The sequence below is a fragment of the Pseudoliparis swirei genome, chromosome 3, assembly GCF_029220125.1.
Source record: "Pseudoliparis swirei isolate HS2019 ecotype Mariana Trench chromosome 3, NWPU_hadal_v1, whole genome shotgun sequence".
NCBI classification, from domain to species: Eukaryota; Metazoa; Chordata; class Actinopteri; order Perciformes; family Liparidae; genus Pseudoliparis; species Pseudoliparis swirei.
In genome coordinates this window covers 24,156,811-24,176,344 of record NC_079390.1, presented here as the reverse complement: position 1 = coordinate 24,176,344, position 19,534 = coordinate 24,156,811, and the positions used below count along the sequence as shown (strand labels likewise).

At 50.8% G+C, this 19,534-nt stretch overlaps 1 protein-coding gene across 3 annotated transcripts in view; it reads right to left on the bottom strand.

Annotated features, from left to right (window-relative positions):
• Window positions 1-3,028: 3,028 nt before the first annotated feature.
• irf1b (interferon regulatory factor 1b) overlaps window positions 3,029-19,534 on the bottom strand; it is a 67,143-nt gene continuing 50,637 nt past the window's right edge. For 2 of the 3 annotated variants that reach the window (XM_056444316.1, XM_056444326.1), the window contains 9 exons: window positions 14,304-14,397; window positions 13,823-13,922; window positions 10,608-10,775; window positions 10,482-10,522; window positions 10,231-10,324; window positions 10,038-10,145; window positions 9,872-9,900; window positions 9,574-9,691; window positions 3,029-3,675 (listed from right to left, as the gene is read on the bottom strand). In XM_056444316.1, coding sequence (XP_056300291.1) covers window positions 3,569-3,675; window positions 9,574-9,691; window positions 9,872-9,900; window positions 10,038-10,145; window positions 10,231-10,324; window positions 10,482-10,522; window positions 10,608-10,775; window positions 13,823-13,922; window positions 14,304-14,390 — 852 coding nt within the window. In that variant the 5' untranslated portion in view covers window positions 14,391-14,397 and the 3' untranslated portion in view covers window positions 3,029-3,568. Of the gene's footprint in view, window positions 3,676-9,573; window positions 9,692-9,871; window positions 9,901-10,037; window positions 10,146-10,230; window positions 10,325-10,481; window positions 10,523-10,607; window positions 10,776-13,822; window positions 13,923-14,303; window positions 14,398-17,217; window positions 17,324-19,534 lie in introns of those variants that run through there. The other variant, XM_056444335.1, reaches the window with a different exon arrangement.

Sequence of the window (19,534 nt, the reverse complement as noted above, 5' to 3'; positions counted from 1 at the left end):
TGGACGCGTTTCATCGCACGTGTTGACATTGTATTGCATAATAACTGGACACAGAGAACAGCTGGGACCACACAGCTGCTGCCTGAATGTAAACATGTGATAACAATGCACAGCCAGACGTTGTTTTACCCACGTAAACTTATTAAAGTTAGTTCCTTTATAACTTCCAAAGATACCAAATAGTTTCGGCTAAATTTAGTGGAAATATGTCAACTGGAGAACAAAATCCCACAAATTGTCGCCTTAAACCTGCAGGAGATTTACATTTGGTGACATGAGAGTTGGGTTTGACTCGCTGGACGGGGAGCGGCTGAAGGAACACTCGGGCAGTGGAAGGTTCCGGCCTCCTCCTCCTCCTCCTCCTCTTCCGGTGACGCGCGGACGTCTTCTCAATCTTCACAGTTAGAGACACTTAACAGGTGTTCTTAATAAAGTCCCCCCCCCCCCCCACACACACTTCCTCCTCCCCGGCCTTTAGGTTTATTGTTCCACGGCAACAAAGCCGCCATCAAAGGAACCTGTTGATGCTGTTGATGCGGCGCAGGGAAGCAAAATGGCGGCGTTCATGTCCAGAGGGTTTGAGTCACAACGAACCCACGGCAACCACCGGCCTCATCACGCCGTGATGACTTCAGATCAATACGCACTGATCAGGACACACACACACACACACACACACACACACTGACATCCAGGGGCTTTTAAACATAAATTGGGCACTTTTTTAAACTTGTGAAATAATATTTAACCTTTGTTCAAAAATAATAAATATATTTATTCAAGCTTACAGGATATGAGCAACTGTCATAACAAACTAAATAATAAGACTATTAGACATTAATATGACGATTGGACATTAATAAGTCAATATGTGATTTGATGCCCTGCACCTGTCCCTCACCACCTGTCCTCTCCTTTGTCCTCTCCTCTGTCCTCTCCTTTGTCCTCTCCTTTGTCCTCTCGGTTCTTTTCTTCCTCGTCGGTTCATCCTTTTGTTTTCGTTGCTTTTACTGAATTAAATATTTGTCTTTGTTTGGGTCCGAGCCGAACCAATAAAGTGAGCTTCGTTCTCAATGGGGGGGGCGCAGACACAACATGCTTCAATGCATGTTTCATGTCAGATTCACACTAAATTCTTCTTCTTCTTTAAATACCGTCTTTTATCTTCTGCTTGAAAAACACTCCCCACTCTGACTCCTCCACACACACACACATAGACACACACACACACACACCCACCCTGTGTTGTGTCTCTTCTCGTCCTCTGCTGTTTCCATTGATGATCCTTTCTGCTCATAACAGCAACAGTTACTCAAAGCTCTCAGATTTGAATCATTTTTTTTTTTTTTTTCCCCTCAAACCGGTTTTTGTTTCTTCTTCAGATTTTGATCCGAAGCTTCGAACCGGAGGTTCAAACGCAGCGCAGAGGAAGAGGAGCGCCGCGTATTCACCAGAAACACCTGAGAACAAACGGCTTCTTCTGAACCTGTGACTCAACACGAGGAAGAGGAGGAAGAAGAGCATTTATGAAACTCCCGCCAAAATATAGCTCCATACTTAACGTCTGCTAGTGTTTCACACGTTGCTCTGTCTCATGTGACGACTGTTTCACAAAAAAACTAAATAAATATTTGTATTTAACAAAAAATAAGTTTTCACCAACAGTCAATAAGTACACTGATAACATCTCAGCATCCAGAGCTTTATGTAGAGGGGTTAGTCCACACAGCATCTAGAGATGTATGTAGAGGGGTTAGTCCACACAGCATCTAGAGCTTTATGTAGAGGGGTTAGTCCACACAGCATCTAGAGCTTTATGTAGAGGGGTTAGTCCACACAGCATCTAGAGATTATGTAGAGGGGTTAGTCCACACAGCATCTAGAGATGTATGTAGAGGGGTTAGTCCACACAGCATCTAGAGCTTTATGTAGAGGGGTTAGTCCACACAGCATCTAGAGCTTTATGTAGAGGGGTTAGTCCACACAGCATCTAGAGATTATGTAGAGGGGTTAGTCCACACAGCATCTAGAGCTTTATGTCGAGGGGTTAGTCCACACAGCATCTAGAGCTTTATGTAGAGGGGTTAGTCCACACAGCATCTAGAGCTTTATGTAGAGGGGTTAGTCCACACAGCATCTAGAGATTATGTAGAGGGGTTAGTCCACACAGCATCTAGAGCTTTATGTAGAGGGGTTAGTCCACACAGCATCTAGAGATTATGTAGAGGGGTTAGTCCACACAGCATCTAGAGCTTTATGTCGAGGGGTTAGTCCACACAGCATCTAGAGCTTTATGTAGAGGGGTTAGTCCACACAGCATCTAGAGCTTTATGTCGAGGGGTTAGTCCACACAGCATCTAGAGATTATGTAGAGGGGTTAGTCCACACAGCATCTAGAGCTTTATGTAGAGGGGTTAGTCCACACAGCATCTAGAGCTTTATGTAGAGGGGTTAGTCCACAGCATCTAGAGCTTTATGTAGAGGGGTTATTCCACACAGCATCTAGAGATTATGTAGAGGGGTTAGTCCACAGCATCTAGAGCTTTATGTAGAGGGGTTAGTCCACACAGCATCTAGAGATTATGTAGAGGGGTTAGTCCACACAGCATCTAGAGCTTTATGTCGAGGGGTTAGTCCACACAGCATCTAGAGCTTTATGTAGAGGGGTTAGTCCACACAGCATCTAGAGCTTTATGTCGAGGGGTTAGTCCACACAGCATCTAGAGATTATGTAGAGGGGTTAGTCCACACAGCATCTAGAGCTTTATGTAAAGGGGTTAGTCCACACAGCATCTAGAGCTTTATGTAGAGGGGTTAGTCCACAGCATCTAGAGCTTTATGTAGAGGGGTTAGTCCACACAGCATCTAGAGCTTTATGTAGAAGGGTTAGTCCACACAGCATCCATAGACTCATTTATATGAATATTTGTTGTATAAATATATACATAAGTCGTTGTGTATATCATGAGGTCAGAGTAATGGATTCAACTTCCCCGTAACTCTTAATAACTCAAAATAAAAAGTCGGATTCATTCACATTTAGATTTATTTTACAAAACCACACAAACCAAAAAAAGACTTTACACGTCGACATTGGAACTCCACGACTTAGAAGCTTTTCACCAGAAGTTAAGACATTTCTCTAAAAACGTGACGGAGAGAGAGTCATGATAGAGGGACGTTACACGTCCACTCTATGGATCTCTGTTTACAGGTAAGTGTGATTATGATGATGTCTAACAGAGCGTCACTGACAGAGTGTCTCTCACAGAGCGTCACTCACAGAGCGTCAGAGTGTCTCTCACAGAGCGTCACTCACAGAGTGTCTCTCACAGAGCGTCAGAGCGTCTCTCATGCCTTGAACCAGCCAAAAACACGGAGAAAGAACGGTGAGTTCCTCCAGCGCACCGACGTCACTCAGGCTCCGGGTCTTCAGTGTGCAGGGAGGGGGGGGGGGGGTAGGACCAGCTGTTTTCTGAAAGTCCAAAGTGTCAGAAAGCTCTCCTGTCATCTCCTCTCTTCTCCTCTCTCCTCATCTCCTCTCTTCTCTTCTCCTCTCCTCTCTTCTCTAGTGCTGGAGGTCCTCCTGGAAGATGTCCTTCCATATGGCGCCGGTGGTGGAGTGGGTGTCTGTGCCCAGAGTCGTGTACTGCAGGCTCTCCTCCAGGTCGTCGGCTGCAACGCACAAAGAAACAACACCGTCATGACGGAGAAACACCGTCAGGACGAAGAAAGACCGTCAGGATGAAGAATGAAGAAACACCGTCAGGACGAAGAAACACCGTCAGGACGAAGGACGAAGAAACACCGTCAGGACGAAGAAACACCGTCAGGATGGAGAAACACCGTCAGGACAAAGGATGAAGAAACACCGTCATGACGGAGAAACACCGTCAGGACGAAGAAACACCGTCAGGACGAAGAAAGACCGTCAGGACGAAGAATGAAGAAACACCGTCAGGACGAAGGATGAAGAAACACCGTCAGGACAGAGAAACACCGTCAGGATGAAGGATGAAGAAACACCGTCAGGACAGAGAAACACCGTCAGGATGAAGGATGAAGAAACACCGTCAGGATGGAGAAACACCATCAGGACGAGGAAACACCGTCAGGACGGAGAAACACCGTCAGGACGAGGAAACACCGTCAGGACGGAGAAACACCGTCAGGACGAGGAAACACCGCCAGGATGGAGAAACACCGCCAGGATGAAGAAACACCGTCAGGATGGAGAAACACCATCAGGACGAAGAAACACCGTCAGGACGAGGAAACACCGTCAGGACGGATAAACACTGTCAGGACGAAGGACGAAGAAACACCGTCAGGACGGAGAAACACCGTCAGGGCGAAGAATGAAGAAACACCGTCAGGACGAAGGACGAAGAAACACCGTCAGGACGAAGGACGAAGAAACACCGTCAGGACGAAGAAACACCGTCAGGACGAAGGATGAAGAAACACTGTCAGGACGAAGGACGAAGAAACACCGTCAGGACGAAGAAACACCATCAGGACGAAGGATGAAGAAACACCGTCAGGACGGAGAAACACCGTTAGGACGAAGGACGAAGAAACACCGTCAGGACGAAGGATGAAGAAACACCGTCAGGACGGAGAAACACCATCAGGACGGAGAAACACCGTCAGGACGGAGAAACACCGTCAGGACGAAGAATGAAGAAACACCGTCAGGACGAAGGACGAAGAAACACCGTCAGGACGAAGGACGAAGAAACACCGTCAGGACGAAGAAACACCGTCAGGACGAAGGATGAAGAAACACTGTCAGGACGAAGGACGAAGAAACACCGTCAGGACGAAGAAACACCATCAGGACGAAGGATGAAGAAACACCGTCAGGACGGAGAAACACCGTTAGGACGAAGAAACACCGTCAGGACGAAGAAACACCGTCAGGACGAAGGATGAAGAAACACCGTCAGGACGGAGAAACACCGTCAGGACGAAGAATGAAGAAACACTGTCAGGATGAAGGACGAAGAAACACTGTCAGGATGAAGGACGAAGAAACACCGTCAGGACGAAGAAACACCGTCAGGACGAAGGATGAAGAAACACCGTCAGGACGGAGAAACACCATCAGGACGGATAAACACCATCAGGACGGAGAAACACCATCAGGACGGAGAAACACCGTCAGGACGGATAAACACCATCAGGACGGAGAAACACAATCAGGACGGAGAAACACCGTCAGGATGAGGAAACACCGTCAGGACGAAGAAACACCGCCAGGATGGAGAAACACTGTCATGACGAGGAAACACCACCAGGACGAAGAAACACCGTCAGGACGAGGAAACACCGGCAAGACGAAGAAACACCGTCAGGACAGAGAAACACCGTCAGGACGAAGGACGAAGAAACACCGTCAGGATGAAGAAACACCGTCAGGACGAGGAAACACCGTCAGGACGGAGAAACACCGTCAGGACGAAGAAACACCGCCAGGACCGAGAAACACCGTCAGGATGAGGAAACACCGTCAGGACGGAGAAACACCGTCAGGACGAGGAAACACCGCCAGGACGAAGAAACACCGCCAGGACGGAGAAACACCGTCAAGACGAAGAAACACCGTCAGGACGAAGAAACACCGTCAGTACGAAGAAACACCGCCAGGACGGAGAAACACCGTCAGGACGGAGAAACACCGTCAGGACGAGGAAACACCACCAGGACGAAGAAACACCGTCAGGATGAGGAAACACCGTCAGGACGAGGAAACACCGTCAGGACGGAGAAACACCGTCAGGACGAGGAAACACCACCAGGACGAAGAAACACCGTCAGGACGAGGAAACACCGCCAGGACGAAGAAACACCGCCAGGACGGAGAAACACCGTCAAGACGAAGAAACACCGTCAGGACGAAGAAACACCGTCAGTACGAAGAAACACCGCCAGGACGAAGAAACACCGTCAGGACGGAGAAACACCGTCAGGACGAGGAAACACCACCAGGACGAAGAAACACCGTCAGGACGAGGAAACACCGTCAGGACGGAGAAACACCGCCAGGACGGAGAAACACCGCCAGGACGGAGAAACACCGCCAGGACGAGGAAACACTGTCAAGACGAAGAAACACCGCCAGGACGAAGAAACACCGTCAGGATGAGGAAACACCACCAGGACGAAGAAACACCATCAGGACGAGGAAACACCGCCAGGACGAAGAAACACCGCCAGGACGAAGAAACACCGCCAGGACGGAGAAACACCGTCAGGACGAACAACGAAGAAACACCGTCAGGACGAGGAAACACCGCCAGGACGAAGGACGAAGAAACACCGTCAGGACGAAGAAACACCGTCAGGATGGAGAAACACCGTCAGGACAAAGGATGAAGAAACACCGTCATGACGGAGAAACACCGTCAGGACGAAGAAACACCGTCAGGACGAAGAAAGACCGTCAGGACGAAGAATGAAGAAACACCGTCAGGACGAAGGATGAAGAAACACCGTCAGGACAGAGAAACACCGTCAGGATGAAGGATGAAGAAACACCGTCAGGACAGAGAAACACCGTCAGGATGAAGGATGAAGAAACACCGTCAGGATGGAGAAACACCATCAGGACGAGGAAACACCGTCAGGACGGAGAAACACCGTCAGGACGAATGATGAAGAAACACCGCCAGGACGGAGAAACACCGTCAGGACGAAGGATGAAGAAACACCGTCAGGACGATGAAACACCGTCAGGACGGAGAAACACCATCAGGACGGAGAAACACCGTCAGGACGAGGAAACACCGTCAGGACGGATAAACACTGTCAGGACGAAGGACGAAGAAACACCGTCAGGACGGAGAAACACCGTCAGGGCGAAGAATGAAGAAACACCGTCAGGACGAAGGACGAAGAAACACCGTCAGGACGAAGGACGAAGAAACACCGTCAGGACGAAGAAACACCGTCAGGACGAAGGATGAAGAAACACTGTCAGGACGAAGGACGAAGAAACACCGTCAGGACGAAGAAACATCATCAGGACGAAGGATGAAGAAACACCGTCAGGACGGAGAAACACCGTTAGGACGAAGGACGAAGAAACACCGTCAGGACGAAGGATGAAGAAACACCGTCAGGATGGAGAAACACCATCAGGATGGAGAAACACCGTCAGGACGATGAAACACCGTCAGGACGGAGAAACACCGTCAGGACGGAGAAACACCGTCAGGACGAAGAATGAAGAAACACCGTCAGGACGAAGGACGAAGAAACACCGTCAGGACGAAGAAACACCGTCAGGACGAAGAAACACCGTCAGGACGAAGGATGAAGAAACACTGTCAGGACGAAGGACGAAGAAACACCGTCAGGACGAAGAAACACCATCAGGACGAAGGATGAAGAAACACCGTCAGGACGGAGAAACACCGTTAGGACGAAGGACGAAGAAACACCGTCAGGACGAAGGATGAAGAAACACCGTCAGGACGGAGAAACACCATCAGGACGGAGAAACACCGTCAGGACGAAGAATGAAGAAACACTGTCAGGATGAAGGACGAAGAAACACTGTCAGGATGAAGGACGAAGAAACACCGTCAGGACGAAGAAACACCGTCAGGACGAAGGATGAAGAAACACCGTCAGGACGGAGAAACACCATCAGGACGGATAAACACCATCAGGACGGAGAAACACCATCAGGACGGAGAAACACCGTCAGGACGGATAAACACCATCAGGACGGAGAAACACAATCAGGACGGAGAAACACCGTCAGGATGAGGAAACACCGTCAGGACGAAGAAACACCGCCAGGATGGAGAAACACTGTCATGACGAGGAAACACCACCAGGACGAAGAAACACCGTCAGGACGAGGAAACACCGGCAAGACGAAGAAACACCGTCAGGACAGAGAAACACCGTCAGGACGAAGAAACACCGTCAGGATGAAGAAACACCGTCAGGACGAGGAAACACCGTCAGGACGGAGAAACACCGTCAGGACGAAGAAACACCGCCAGGACCGAGAAACACCGTCAGGATGAGGAAACACCATCAGGACGAGGAAACACCGCCAGGACGAAGAAACACCGCCAGGACGAAGAAACACCGCCAGGACGGAGAAACACCGTCAGGACGAAGAAACACCGTCAGGACGAGGAAACACCGTCAGGACGGAGAAACACCGCCAGGACGGAGAAACACCGTCAGGACGGAGAAACACCGTCAGGACGAAGAAACACCACCAGGGAAGAAACACTGCCAGATGAGGAAACACCGCCAGACGAAGAACACACCAGGGCGGAGAAACACCGCCAGGACGAGGAAACACCACCAGGGCGAAGAAACACCGTCAGGGAAGAAACACCGCCAGGGCGACGGAGAAACACCGCCAGGACGGAGAAACACCGTCAGGACGAAGAAACACCGTCAGGGCGAGAAACACCGCCAGGGCGAAGAAACACCGCCAGGATGAGAAACACCGCCAGGATGAGAAACACCACCGGAGGGCGAAGAAACACCGCCAGGACGAGAAAACACCGCCAGGGCGAAGAAACACCGTCAGGACGAGGAAACACCGCCAGGATGGAGAAACACCGCCAGGATGAAGAAACACCGCCAGGATGAAGAAACACCGTCAGGATGGAGAAACACCATCAGGACGAAGAAACACCGTCAGGACGAAGAAACACCGTCAGGACGAGGAAACACCGTCAGGACGGAGAAACACCGCCAGGACGGAGAAACACCGTCAGGACGGAGAAACACCGTCAGGACGAAGAAACACCGTCAGGACGGAGCTCTATACAGACACGTGGACAGGAAGTGACCTGGGACGTTGGACTTTGCTGCATTCTGGGAAATGTAGGAGTCAGTGTTTCTGAGACTGTGTGTGTGTGAAATGCTGAAAACTACTGAAAGCTACTGAGTTAAGTTTAGTTCACACAACTCTTGAGTTAAGTTTAGTTAACACAACTGCTGAGTTAAGTTTAGTGAACACAACTCCTGAGTTAAGTTTAGTGAACACAACTCCTGAGTTAAGTTTAGTTCACACAACTCCTGAGTTAAGTTTAGTTAACACAACTCCTGAGTTAAGTTTAGTTAACACAACTACTGAGTTAAGTTTAGTGAACACAACTCCTGAGTTAAGTTTAGTTAACACAACTACTGAGTTAAGTTTAGTTAACACAACTACTGAGTTAAGTTTAATTAACACAACTCCTGAGTTAAATTTAGTTAACACAACTACTGAGTTAAGTTTAGTTAACACAACTCCTGAGTTAAGTTTAGTTCACACAACTCCTGAGTTAAGTTTAGTGAACACAACTCCTGAGTTAAGTTTAGTGAACACAACTACTGAGTTAAGTTTAGTTAACACAACTACTGAGTTAAGTTTAATTAACACAACTCCTGAGTTAAGTTTAGTTAACACAACTACTGAGTTAAGTTTAGTTAACACAACGACTGAGTTAAGTTTAGTTAACACAACTCCTGAGTTAAGTTTAGTTAACACAACTCCTGAGTTGAGTCGAGGCAACACCACTCCTGGCCACCAGGGGGCCTCGGGGACGTTACCTGAGGACGACTCGCTCCAATGGCTGCCCGGGCTGGTGCCTGCTTCGCTGCTCAGGGGCCCCGGGGCCTCCAGGCCGAGCATCAGCCAGTGGGACTCGTTCTCCAGCTGCTGGCAAATCTGGAAGAGCAACACTGGGTGAGTCCGGCTGTCGTTGGTCCCACCTCCAAATCAGTGTTATTGTTGTTTTGTTTATTAACAAACAAGCCAAACAACACAGACACACACACACACACACACACCGGGGGCTCCTCCCAATGAAAGATGCCTTCAGGCTACAGCGGACTGTACGGTGCTTACCTGGACCATGTCGTCGGAGTAGTCGATATCTGGAAGATCACACGGCCATGATGGAGGGGGGGGGAGAGAGAGGGGGGAGGAGAGAGAGAGAGGGGGGGGGAGGAGTCAGTACGTGATCATCCACCCGCCTGAGCCTTCCTTTAAGCGGCGTGCGGCGGCGTCTTACCAGAGCCGTGCGGCGGCGAGACCTCGAACCTCTGGCAGAAGCTGCTGGAGTCGATCTCCACCGACAGACTGAAGTCAGGAACCTCGGCCTGCGGCTCGAAGGGGAGGTCTGAGCGGAGAGGTCAAAGGTCAGGGGTCAGCCACCGTATATAGCGCACAGTGTCTTTATGCACGGCAACATGTCCGCCCCTCACCCGGCTGCTCGGCGAGCACCGTGCTGTCCACCGTGTTCTCCTGGGGGGGCGGAGCCGCGCGCTGCTCGTCTTCCTCCATCTTCAGAGTCAAGTTCTGAGGAGGAGGAGGTAGAAGGAGGAGGAGGAGGAGGAGGAGGTAGAAGGAGGAGGAGGAGGTCGCATCCCGTGAGACCCAAATACAAATGAATGTGCTCATTGGAGAATATAGTGTGTGTGTGTGTGTGTGTGTGTCAAAGAGGAGATGTCTTTACCTTCCTCCTCGTCTTCGTCTGCTTCGCTTTGCACTTTTTGTCTGTGAGGGAGAAGAAGAAGAAAGATGTTCAGGTGACGAGGGAAGAAGAAGAAGAAGAAGAGGAGGAGGAGGAGGAGGAGCTCACCTCGGGCCTTGGGGCTGGCGGGCAGCATCCTGAAGACGCGTGCCGCCTGGTGGCCCTTGTTGGTACTGCGGTCCTTCACCTCCTTGATGTCGGGCAGCGAGTTCATGGCGCAGCGGAAGTTTGCCTTCCAGGTCTTGGGGTCGGGCTCCTGGCCCTCCACGTGCTTCCCTGCAGGGGCCCTTTGATTAGTCTCCTCCTCTCCCAGAGCCCCGCCCCCTTCCACCTGACACCCAGGTGTGTGAGTACCTGTGTGAATGGCCCCTAGGTGTGTGTGTGTGTGTACCTGTGTGAATGGCCCCTAGGTGTGTGTGTGTGTGTACCTGTGTGAATGGCCCCTAGGTGTGTGTGTGTGTACCTGTGTGAATGGCCCCTAGGTGTGTGTGTGTGTACCTGTGTGAATGGCCCCTAGGTGTGTGTGTGTACCTGTGTGAATGGCCCCTAGGTGTGTGTGTGTGTACCTGTGTGAATGGCCCCTAGGTGTGTGTGTGTACCTATGTGAATGGCCCCTAGGTGTGTGTGTGTACCTGTGTGAATGGCCCCTAGGTGTGTGTGTGTACCTATGTGAATGGCCCCTAGGTGTGTGTGTGTACCTGTGTGAATGGCCCCTAGGTGTGTGTGTGTGTACCTATGTGAATGGCCCCTAGGTGTGTGTGTGTACCTATGTGAATGGCCCCTAGGTGTGTGTGTACCTGTGTGAATAGCCCCTAGGTGTGTGTGTGTGTGTGTACCTGTGTGAATGGCCCCTGGGTGTGTGTGTGTACCTGTGAATGGCCCCTAGGTGTGTGTGTGTGTACCTGTGTGAATGGCCCCTAGGTGTGTGTGTGTGTGTGTGTACCTGTGTGAATGGCCCCTAGGTGTGTGTGTGTGTGTGTGTACCTGTGTGAATGGCCCCTAGGTGTGTGTGTGTGTACCTGTGTGAATGGCCCCATGGTGTGTGTGTGTACCTATGTGAATGGCCCCTAGGTGTGTGTGTACCTGTGTGAATGGCCCCTAGGTGTGTGTGTGTACCTGTGTGAATGGCCCCTAGGTGTGTGTGTGTGTACCTGTGTGAATGGCCCCTAGGTGTGTGTGTGTGTGTGTACCTGTGTGAATGGCCCCTATGTGTGTGTGTGTACCTGTGTGAATGGCAACCTAGGTGTGTGTGTGTGTACCTGTGTGAATGGCCCCTAGGTGTGTGTGTACCTGTGTGAATGGCCCCTAGGTGTGTGTGTGTACCTGTGTGAATGGCCCCTAGGTGTGTGTGTGTGTGTACCTATGTGAATGGCCCCTAGGTGTGTGTGTGTGTGTGTACCTGTGTGAATGGCCCCTAGGAGTCTGTGTGTGTGTGTACCTATGTGAATGGCCCCTAGGTGTGTGTGTGTACCTGTGTGAATGGCCCCTAGGTGTGTGTGTGTGTGTACCTGTGTGAATGGCCCCTAGGTGTGTGTGTGTACCTGTGTGAATGGCCCCTAGGTGTGTGTGTACCTGTGTGAATGGCCCCTAGGTGTGTGTGTACCTATGTGAATGGCCCCTAGGTGTGTGTGTGTGTACCTATGTGAATGGCCCCTAGGTGTGTGTGTACCTATGTGAATGGCCCCTAGGTGTGTGTGTGTGTGTACCTATGTGAATGGCCCCTATGTGTGTGTGTACCTATGTGAATGGCCCCTCGGTGTGTGTGTGTGTGTGTGTGTGTACCTATGTGAATGGCCCCTATGTGTGTGTGTGTACCTGTGTGAATGGCCCCTAGGTGTGTGTGTGTGTGTACCTATGTGAATGACCCCTAGGTGTGTGTGTGTGTACCTATGTGAATGGCCCCTATGTGTGTGTGTGTACCTGTGTGAATGGCCCCTAGGAGTCTGTGTGTGTGTGTACCTGTGTGAATGGCCCCTAGGAGTCTGTGTGTGTGTACCTATGTGAATGGCCCCTAGGTGTGTGTACCTATGTGAATGGCCCCTAGGAGTCTGTGTGTGTGTGTGTGTACCTGTGTGAATGGCCCCTAGGTGTGTGTGTGTGTGTGTACCTATGTGAATGGCCCCTATGTGTGTGTGTACCTATGTGAATGGCCCCTCGGTGTGTGTGTGTGTGTGTGTACCTATGTGAATGGCCCCTATGTGTGTGTGTGTACCTGTGTGAATGGCCCCTAGGTGTGTGTGTGTGTGTACCTATGTGAATGACCCCTAGGTGTGTGTGTGTGTACCTATGTGAATGGCCCCTATGTGTGTGTGTGTACCTGTGTGAATGGCCCCTAGGAGTCTGTGTGTGTGTGTACCTGTGTGAATGGCCCCTAGGAGTCTGTGTGTGTGTACCTATGTGAATGGCCCCTAGGTGTGTGTACCTATGTGAATGGCCCCTAGGTGTGTGTGTGTGTGTACCTATGTGAATGGCCCCTAGGAGTCTGTGTGTGTGTGTGTGTACCTGTGTGAATGGCCCCTAGGTGTGTGTGTGTGTACCTGTGTGAATGGCCCCTAGGTGTGTGTGTGTACCTGTGTGAATGGCCCCTAGGTGTGTGTGTACCTGTGTGAATGGCCCCTAGGTGTGTGTGTGTGTACCTGTGTGAATGGCCCCTAGGTGTGTGTGTGTACCTGTGTGAATGGCCCCTAGGTGTGTGTGTACCTGTGTGAATGGCCCCTAGGTGTGTGTGTGTGTCTGTGTGAATGGCCCCCAGGTGTGTGTGTACGTGTGTGTGTGTGTGTACCTGTGTGAATGGCCCCTAGGTGTGTGTGTGTGTGTGTACGTGTGTGTGTGTGTGTGTGTGTACCTGTGTGAATGGCCCCTAGGTGTGTGTGTGTCTGTGTGAATGGCCCCTAGGTTTGTGTGTGTGTACCTGTGTGAATGGCCCCTAGGTGTGTGTGTGTGTACGTGTGTGTGTGTGTGTACCTGTGTGAATGGCCCCTAGGTGTGTGTGTGTGTGTGTACCTGTGTGAATGGCCCCTAGGTGTGTGTGTGTGTCTGTGTGAATGGCCCCTAGGTGTGTGTGTGTGTGTACGTGTGTGTGTGTACCTGTGTGAATGGCCCCTAGGTGTGTGTGTGTGTGTGTGTACCTGTGTGAATGGCCCCTAGGTGTGTGTGTGTCTGTGTGAATGGCCCCCAGGTGTGTGTGTACGTGTGTGTGTGTGTACCTGTGTGAATGGCCCCTAGGTGTGTGTGTGTGTCTGTGTGAATGGCCCCTAGGTGTGTGTGTGTACCTGTGTGAATGGCCCCTAGGTGTGTGTGTGTACGTGTGTGTGTGTGTGTACCTGTGTGAATGGCCCACTGTTTGAACAGACCCGCGTCCTTCTCCATCTCCCAGCCGTGGCGAGCCGCGTGTTTCCAGGGGATGGAGAACATTGTCTTGTCCTGGGATCAGGACCCCCAGCTGCCACTTAGACACCGTCAGCTGCCACTCAGACACCGTCAGCTGCCACTCAGACACCGTCAGCTGCCACTCAGACACCGTCAGCTGCCACTCAGACACCGTCAGCTGCCACTCAGACACCGTCAGCTGCCACTCAGACACCATCAGCTGCCACTCAGACACCGTCAGCTGCCACTCAGACACCGTCAGCTGCCACTCAGACACCATCAGCTGCCACTCAGACACCGTCAGCTGCCACTCAGACACCATCAGCTGCCACTCAGACACCGTCAGCTGCCACTCAGACACCGTCAGCTGCCACTCAGACACCGTCAGCTGCCACTCAGACACCGTCAGCTGCCACTCAGACACCGTCAGCTCACCCGGTCCATCCAGCTGAGGCCCGTGACGGCGTCGGACTCGATCAGCTGCTCGATCCACGGTCTCATCCTCATCCTGGACACCGGCATGTTGGACCTGAAACACACATCGGACACACAGGTGAGAGGAGCGAGAGACATAGAGAGAGGGGGGGGGGGGGAGAGAGACATAGAGAGAGAGGGGGGAGAGACATAGAGAGAGAGAGAGACATAGAGAGAGAGGGGGAGAGAGGGGCGGGCGAGACATAGAGAGAGAGAGAGAGAGGGGGGCGAGACAAAGAGAGAGAGAGAGACATAGAGAGAGAGAGGGGGGGGAGAGAGGGGGGCGAGACAAAGAGAGAGAGAGAGACATAGAGAGAGAGAGGGGGGAGACATAGAGAGAGAGGGGGAGAGAGGGCGAGACAAAGAGAGAGAGAGGAGAGAGAGAGACATAGAGAGAGAGAGGGGGGGAGACATAGAGAGAGAGAGGGGGGGAGAGAGGGGGGCGAGACAAAGAGAGAGAGAGAGAGAGAGAGAGGGGGAGACAAAGAGAGAGAGAGACATAGAGAGAGGGGAGAGACATAGAGAGAGGGGAGAGAGAGGGCGAGACAAGAGAGAGAGAGAGACATAGAGAGAGAGAGAGGGGGAGAGAGAGAGAGACATAGAGAGAGAGAGAGGGAGAGAGAGAGAGACATAGAGAGAGAGAGGGGGGAGACATAGAGAGAGATTTTTTTGATTTTTGAAAAACACTTTATTTACATTTTTTCCATCACAACGTTTTTCTACAAATAAAGTGTTTTAAAAATCAGGTTATTTAAAATAAAAGCAAACAAACAAAACATTAAAAACATTAAAAAAGAAAACATGTTTTACCGAATAAAAAGTGGTGCAAACTCCAGCTCCTCCTCTACCACAGAACAAACAATATCTTTAAAACACCAGCGTTGTTTAAAAGCATCCAGGTCTCCAATGTGCTTGTAAAACCTGAACTCCAGCCAGAGTCTGGCTCTGATGTTACAGAGCCACACTGCCTTGGCCTCCTGCCCTCTCTGTTTTCCACCGGGACTTCCTAGTTAAATAAATTGCCATTTTGCTTCACGGATAAAAATTTAGGAGCTGCCACTTTTCTTTTCTGTTTTTTTGTAGGCAGCTCCCATGATAAAACCTTCTCTGTAAAAACCACATTAAAAGACTAAAACCACTGTTAAAAGAGAAGAAACTCAAAGTCTCTTACACTCGTTAAAAACATGGTAAATAGTCTCCCGGAGGTCACAGAAGGGCACTGGCTCAGGACAGCGGGATTGATTACCGAAATAAAAGCGTTGGACGCGACAGCACCGTGTAAAATCCGCCACTGGAGGTCAGCGGTCCTTTTCTTTAGGGGAGGCTTGTATAGGACCCCACTGCGGGCCAGGGCCTCCATGCCCAAGTCTCTCTGACCACACAGTGGGCGGTCTGTTGCACAGTCTGGACCTGTTGATGCTCTTCACGAGGTTAAAATACAAAGTCTTCTTGTCTGCTTTGTTCAGTGTGCAGTTTTCTGGGTGGCTCGTTCTTAGCAGGGCGGTGAGTCCCCTAGCCCCGGGCTGAGGGAGATGTCTGGGAAGGGTCTGCAGGGTCCGGCACTGCTCTCTGCTGGCTGTAGTCGTTGAGGAGCCTCCTCTCCAAGCGCGTCAGCCGCTGCCTGCACAGCGCCAGGAGCCTCCTCGCCACCCGGTCGGAATGCATCCCCAGCAGGGAGCCCAGGGCCGGGGTCGCTCAGCCGCCCCACTGCATCCACCAACTGCTGCAGGGAAAGGGTCTTTGTTCGCAGCAGCGCTGTAGTCCAGGGGTGACGCTGCTAATGTCCAGTCGTGCATTATAAATTAATGGTTCTCTCAACAACCAGAACAGAGAGTCAGACTGTGGGCACCTTTCGTGCTTAAAAGGGCCCACGACTTAAAAACACCCTGATAAAAAGGAGGCAGCCCACTTAGTTTTAAAATGCTGGAGTCTATTAAAACAGAGCAGTATCCAGCCCCAGGTTGTCAGCACGCCTGAGGATGCAGCTGGCCACGCTCGCCACACTAAAAACCCCGGACTTAAAACTTCTGAACAAACTGTAATCTAAAAGTGGCCGTCCGCTGGCCAGGTGGACAAGGCCCTGTCCCTCCTCTCTGGCTAAAACAGCACCCCTGTGGCACCCAGTGTAGACCCTCCCAAAAGAAATCCACCATCTTCTTTTGTATGTTAGCTAAGAAGCCAGAGGAGGGTCTAACACGGTCAACCTGTGCCACAGTTGGGATGCAATAAGATTGTTTAAAACCAGTACTCTACCCTTAAAAGACATCTGGGGAGCAGCCACTTCCATTTGGAAAGTTTCTCTATCTTCTCTGTGACGCCTCCCAGTTCTTCTGGACCATGCTCGGTTTCCCAGGTATATTCCTAAATATTTAAAACCGTCCTTTTCCATATGAGCTTTTGTGGAAGAACCGGAGTCGCCACGCCACTCCCCACAGCGAGGGCTTCGCTTTTCTTCCAGTTCACCCTCGCTGATGATGCCGTGCTAAAATCATGTACTATTTGATTTAAAAGGTTTACATCATTTTGATTCTTGATAAAACAACAACATCCGGCATATGCCGATAAAATCATTCCTTACTAAAACCAGGTAAAACCAAACCATGTAGGCTAGAGCGTATTTTAATGAGGAGGGCTGAGGAGGTGCGAGAGCATCCCGGACAGAGCACAGCCCTGCCGGACCCTCTACTCACTCTAAAAGGAGCACACAGCCTGCCGCTTATCTTCAGCACACTCTCAACATTACTGTACAACACCTTGATCTTAGCTATGAAACCAGCGCTGAACCCAAACTTCCCCAGAACTTTCCAGAGGAAGCCGTGTTCAACGCGGTCAAAAGCCTTTTCCTGATCTAGAGAAATCAGACCAGTATCCATACCCAACGAGCTGGAGACCTCCCAAACGTCCCGAATGAGGTGGACGTTGTCCACCATGGACCTGCCGGGCACACAGTAGGTCTGGTCCCGATGGAGGACCTGCTCCATAGCTCCCCTCAGCCTGGAGGCGAGGACCCTGGACAGAAGCTTATAATCCACACACAGCAGAGACACAGGGCGCCAGTTACCGATGTCCTGCGGGTTTTTTTGGCAGTAGCGACAGCACTGCCCTCCGGCAGGACATCGGCATGGAACCAGAGGCCAGACTCTCATTGAAGACGTCTAGGATGTCCCCTCCGAGGACATCCCAGTATTTTTTGTAAAATTCAGCGGGAGGCCGAGGGCGCGCCTCCTGCATTCCTGCAGGGCAGCTTTCAGCTCTTGGGGGTTATGGGTCTGTCGAGCTCCTCATTAGTCTCCTCGGAGACCTGAGGCAGCTCCCACAGAGCCCCTCCGTCGACTCTCCCTCCTCCCTATACTCAGTGGCATAAAGGGAGGAGTAAACCCCACCGCCGCTTCCGGATCTGGCTTGGCTCCACAACCGACTGCCCTCGTCCGTCAGCAGTGAGTGGATCACTCGCCTGCCCACCCTCTTCTCCAGGCCGAAGAAGAAGCTAGAGGGAGTGTCCATCTCGCGATGGTCTGGAATCGACCTGACCAGTGCGCCTTGCACTTTTACTGAACAGGTCGGCGAGAGCCGCTTTTTACTTTTGAGGACTTCAATATGTCCTCGATCTCCTGTGGACTCGCTTAAACTTTCTAGGTCCACTATCTCAGTCTCCAGGTCCTTCATAGATCTGGTGACGTCTCTAGTGACGTTGAAAGTGTGCTGCTGACAAAGGAGCTTAATTTCTACCTTACCACGGTCCCACCACTGCCTAAGATTATTAAAATCACTCTTCCTCAGCCTAAAATGCCCCAAAATAAAACAACACCTCTCTAAAATTCTATCGAAAGTTAAAACTGTATTAAATGCCAATATGCGCCCTAGGTAAAAAATTCCTAATAAAACATGACATAAAACCAAAGAGTGATCAGTAAAACCAGCCGAACAATGCTGCACATTTTAAAATATTAAAATGGTGCTTAAAAACATAAATACGGTCTAACCTGGCTGAGGAGATCCTTCCTCCCTAACGTGGGACCATGTGTACTGTCGGCAGTCCGGATGCATCCTTCTCCACCCCACCAGACCATGAGAATGGACCAGCCTCCTCAGCACCTGCTGTGAAGCTGGATGTGGCTCTGTGGTTTCTGTCATTAAAATCATCCTCTGTGCAGTTAAAACCCCAAGAATAAAAATCCTCCGAGGCACAGTCATTTAAAACATCATTAACTTTGGATAAAACAGCTGCCTCTGTCCCAGTTGTTGGAGCATAGATATTTATAAAACCACGTTAAAAGGTCGAACCGTGCTTTCACAAAGAACAGCCTCCCTCCACGATGTGTTTGACCTCCAGTGACCGAGGGCTGAAGGCCCTGGAGAAGAGGAAGCCCACCTCCGCTGAGGTTGGTGTTGTGGCTCAGGAGGACTTCCCCCACTCCCTCCTCCAGTCCGCCTCGTTGGTGCTGTCGCTGTGCCTCTTGTAAGAAGAGAACATCGTTGGCCTTCATCTTGTTAAATTCATAAATTGATGTTCTCTTACTGTCCTCGCTCCATTTACGTTTAAAACTCCGACTCTGAATGTGTTCATTAAAAGAAAAGAGTTTAAAAACAAATAAAACTTAAAACCAACAAATCAAATAAAACACATTGGAGCTCTCCACCCCCTGCTGGATGCACTCCTTTACTTTGGGCAAAACTTTTGATCCTAAAACCTCTTGTTTGTCTAATTTTTCCCTCATGTGGAAATGGCACGAGGTACAAGGCCACGAGGTCAGGGAAGTGATCCTTGACCTCTACTTTTTCTTCCCTTTGTTTTGTGCAGAAACAGCCTGATCTCATCATCTGTGTACAGCTTTGCGTCTGACTATTTGTTAAAACAGAGGAGAGTCGCTGTCCTCTGACCCTCCTCGTCACTACTGTCCTCCACCGCCCCGCCCCTGACCTCCTCCTCACTTCCACCCTGCTGGCCTTGGCCTCGCTGCCAGCGCCTGGCCACTCTTTTTCTCTTTGAGGCTCCTTTCTGCCCCCTGCTTCCTCCTCGTCCATCTCCCCCTGCTCCGCCTCCTCCCTGCACCGCCTCCTCCACCTCTTCGCCTCCCCACCTGCCCTACCCCTCAATGGGCTTCTCGCCACCCTGTCCTCGTCTTTTTTCCTTTTCCTCCTCTTTCTCACTTTCCTCATTATTCTCCACCCCACTCCCCACTTCCACCTCT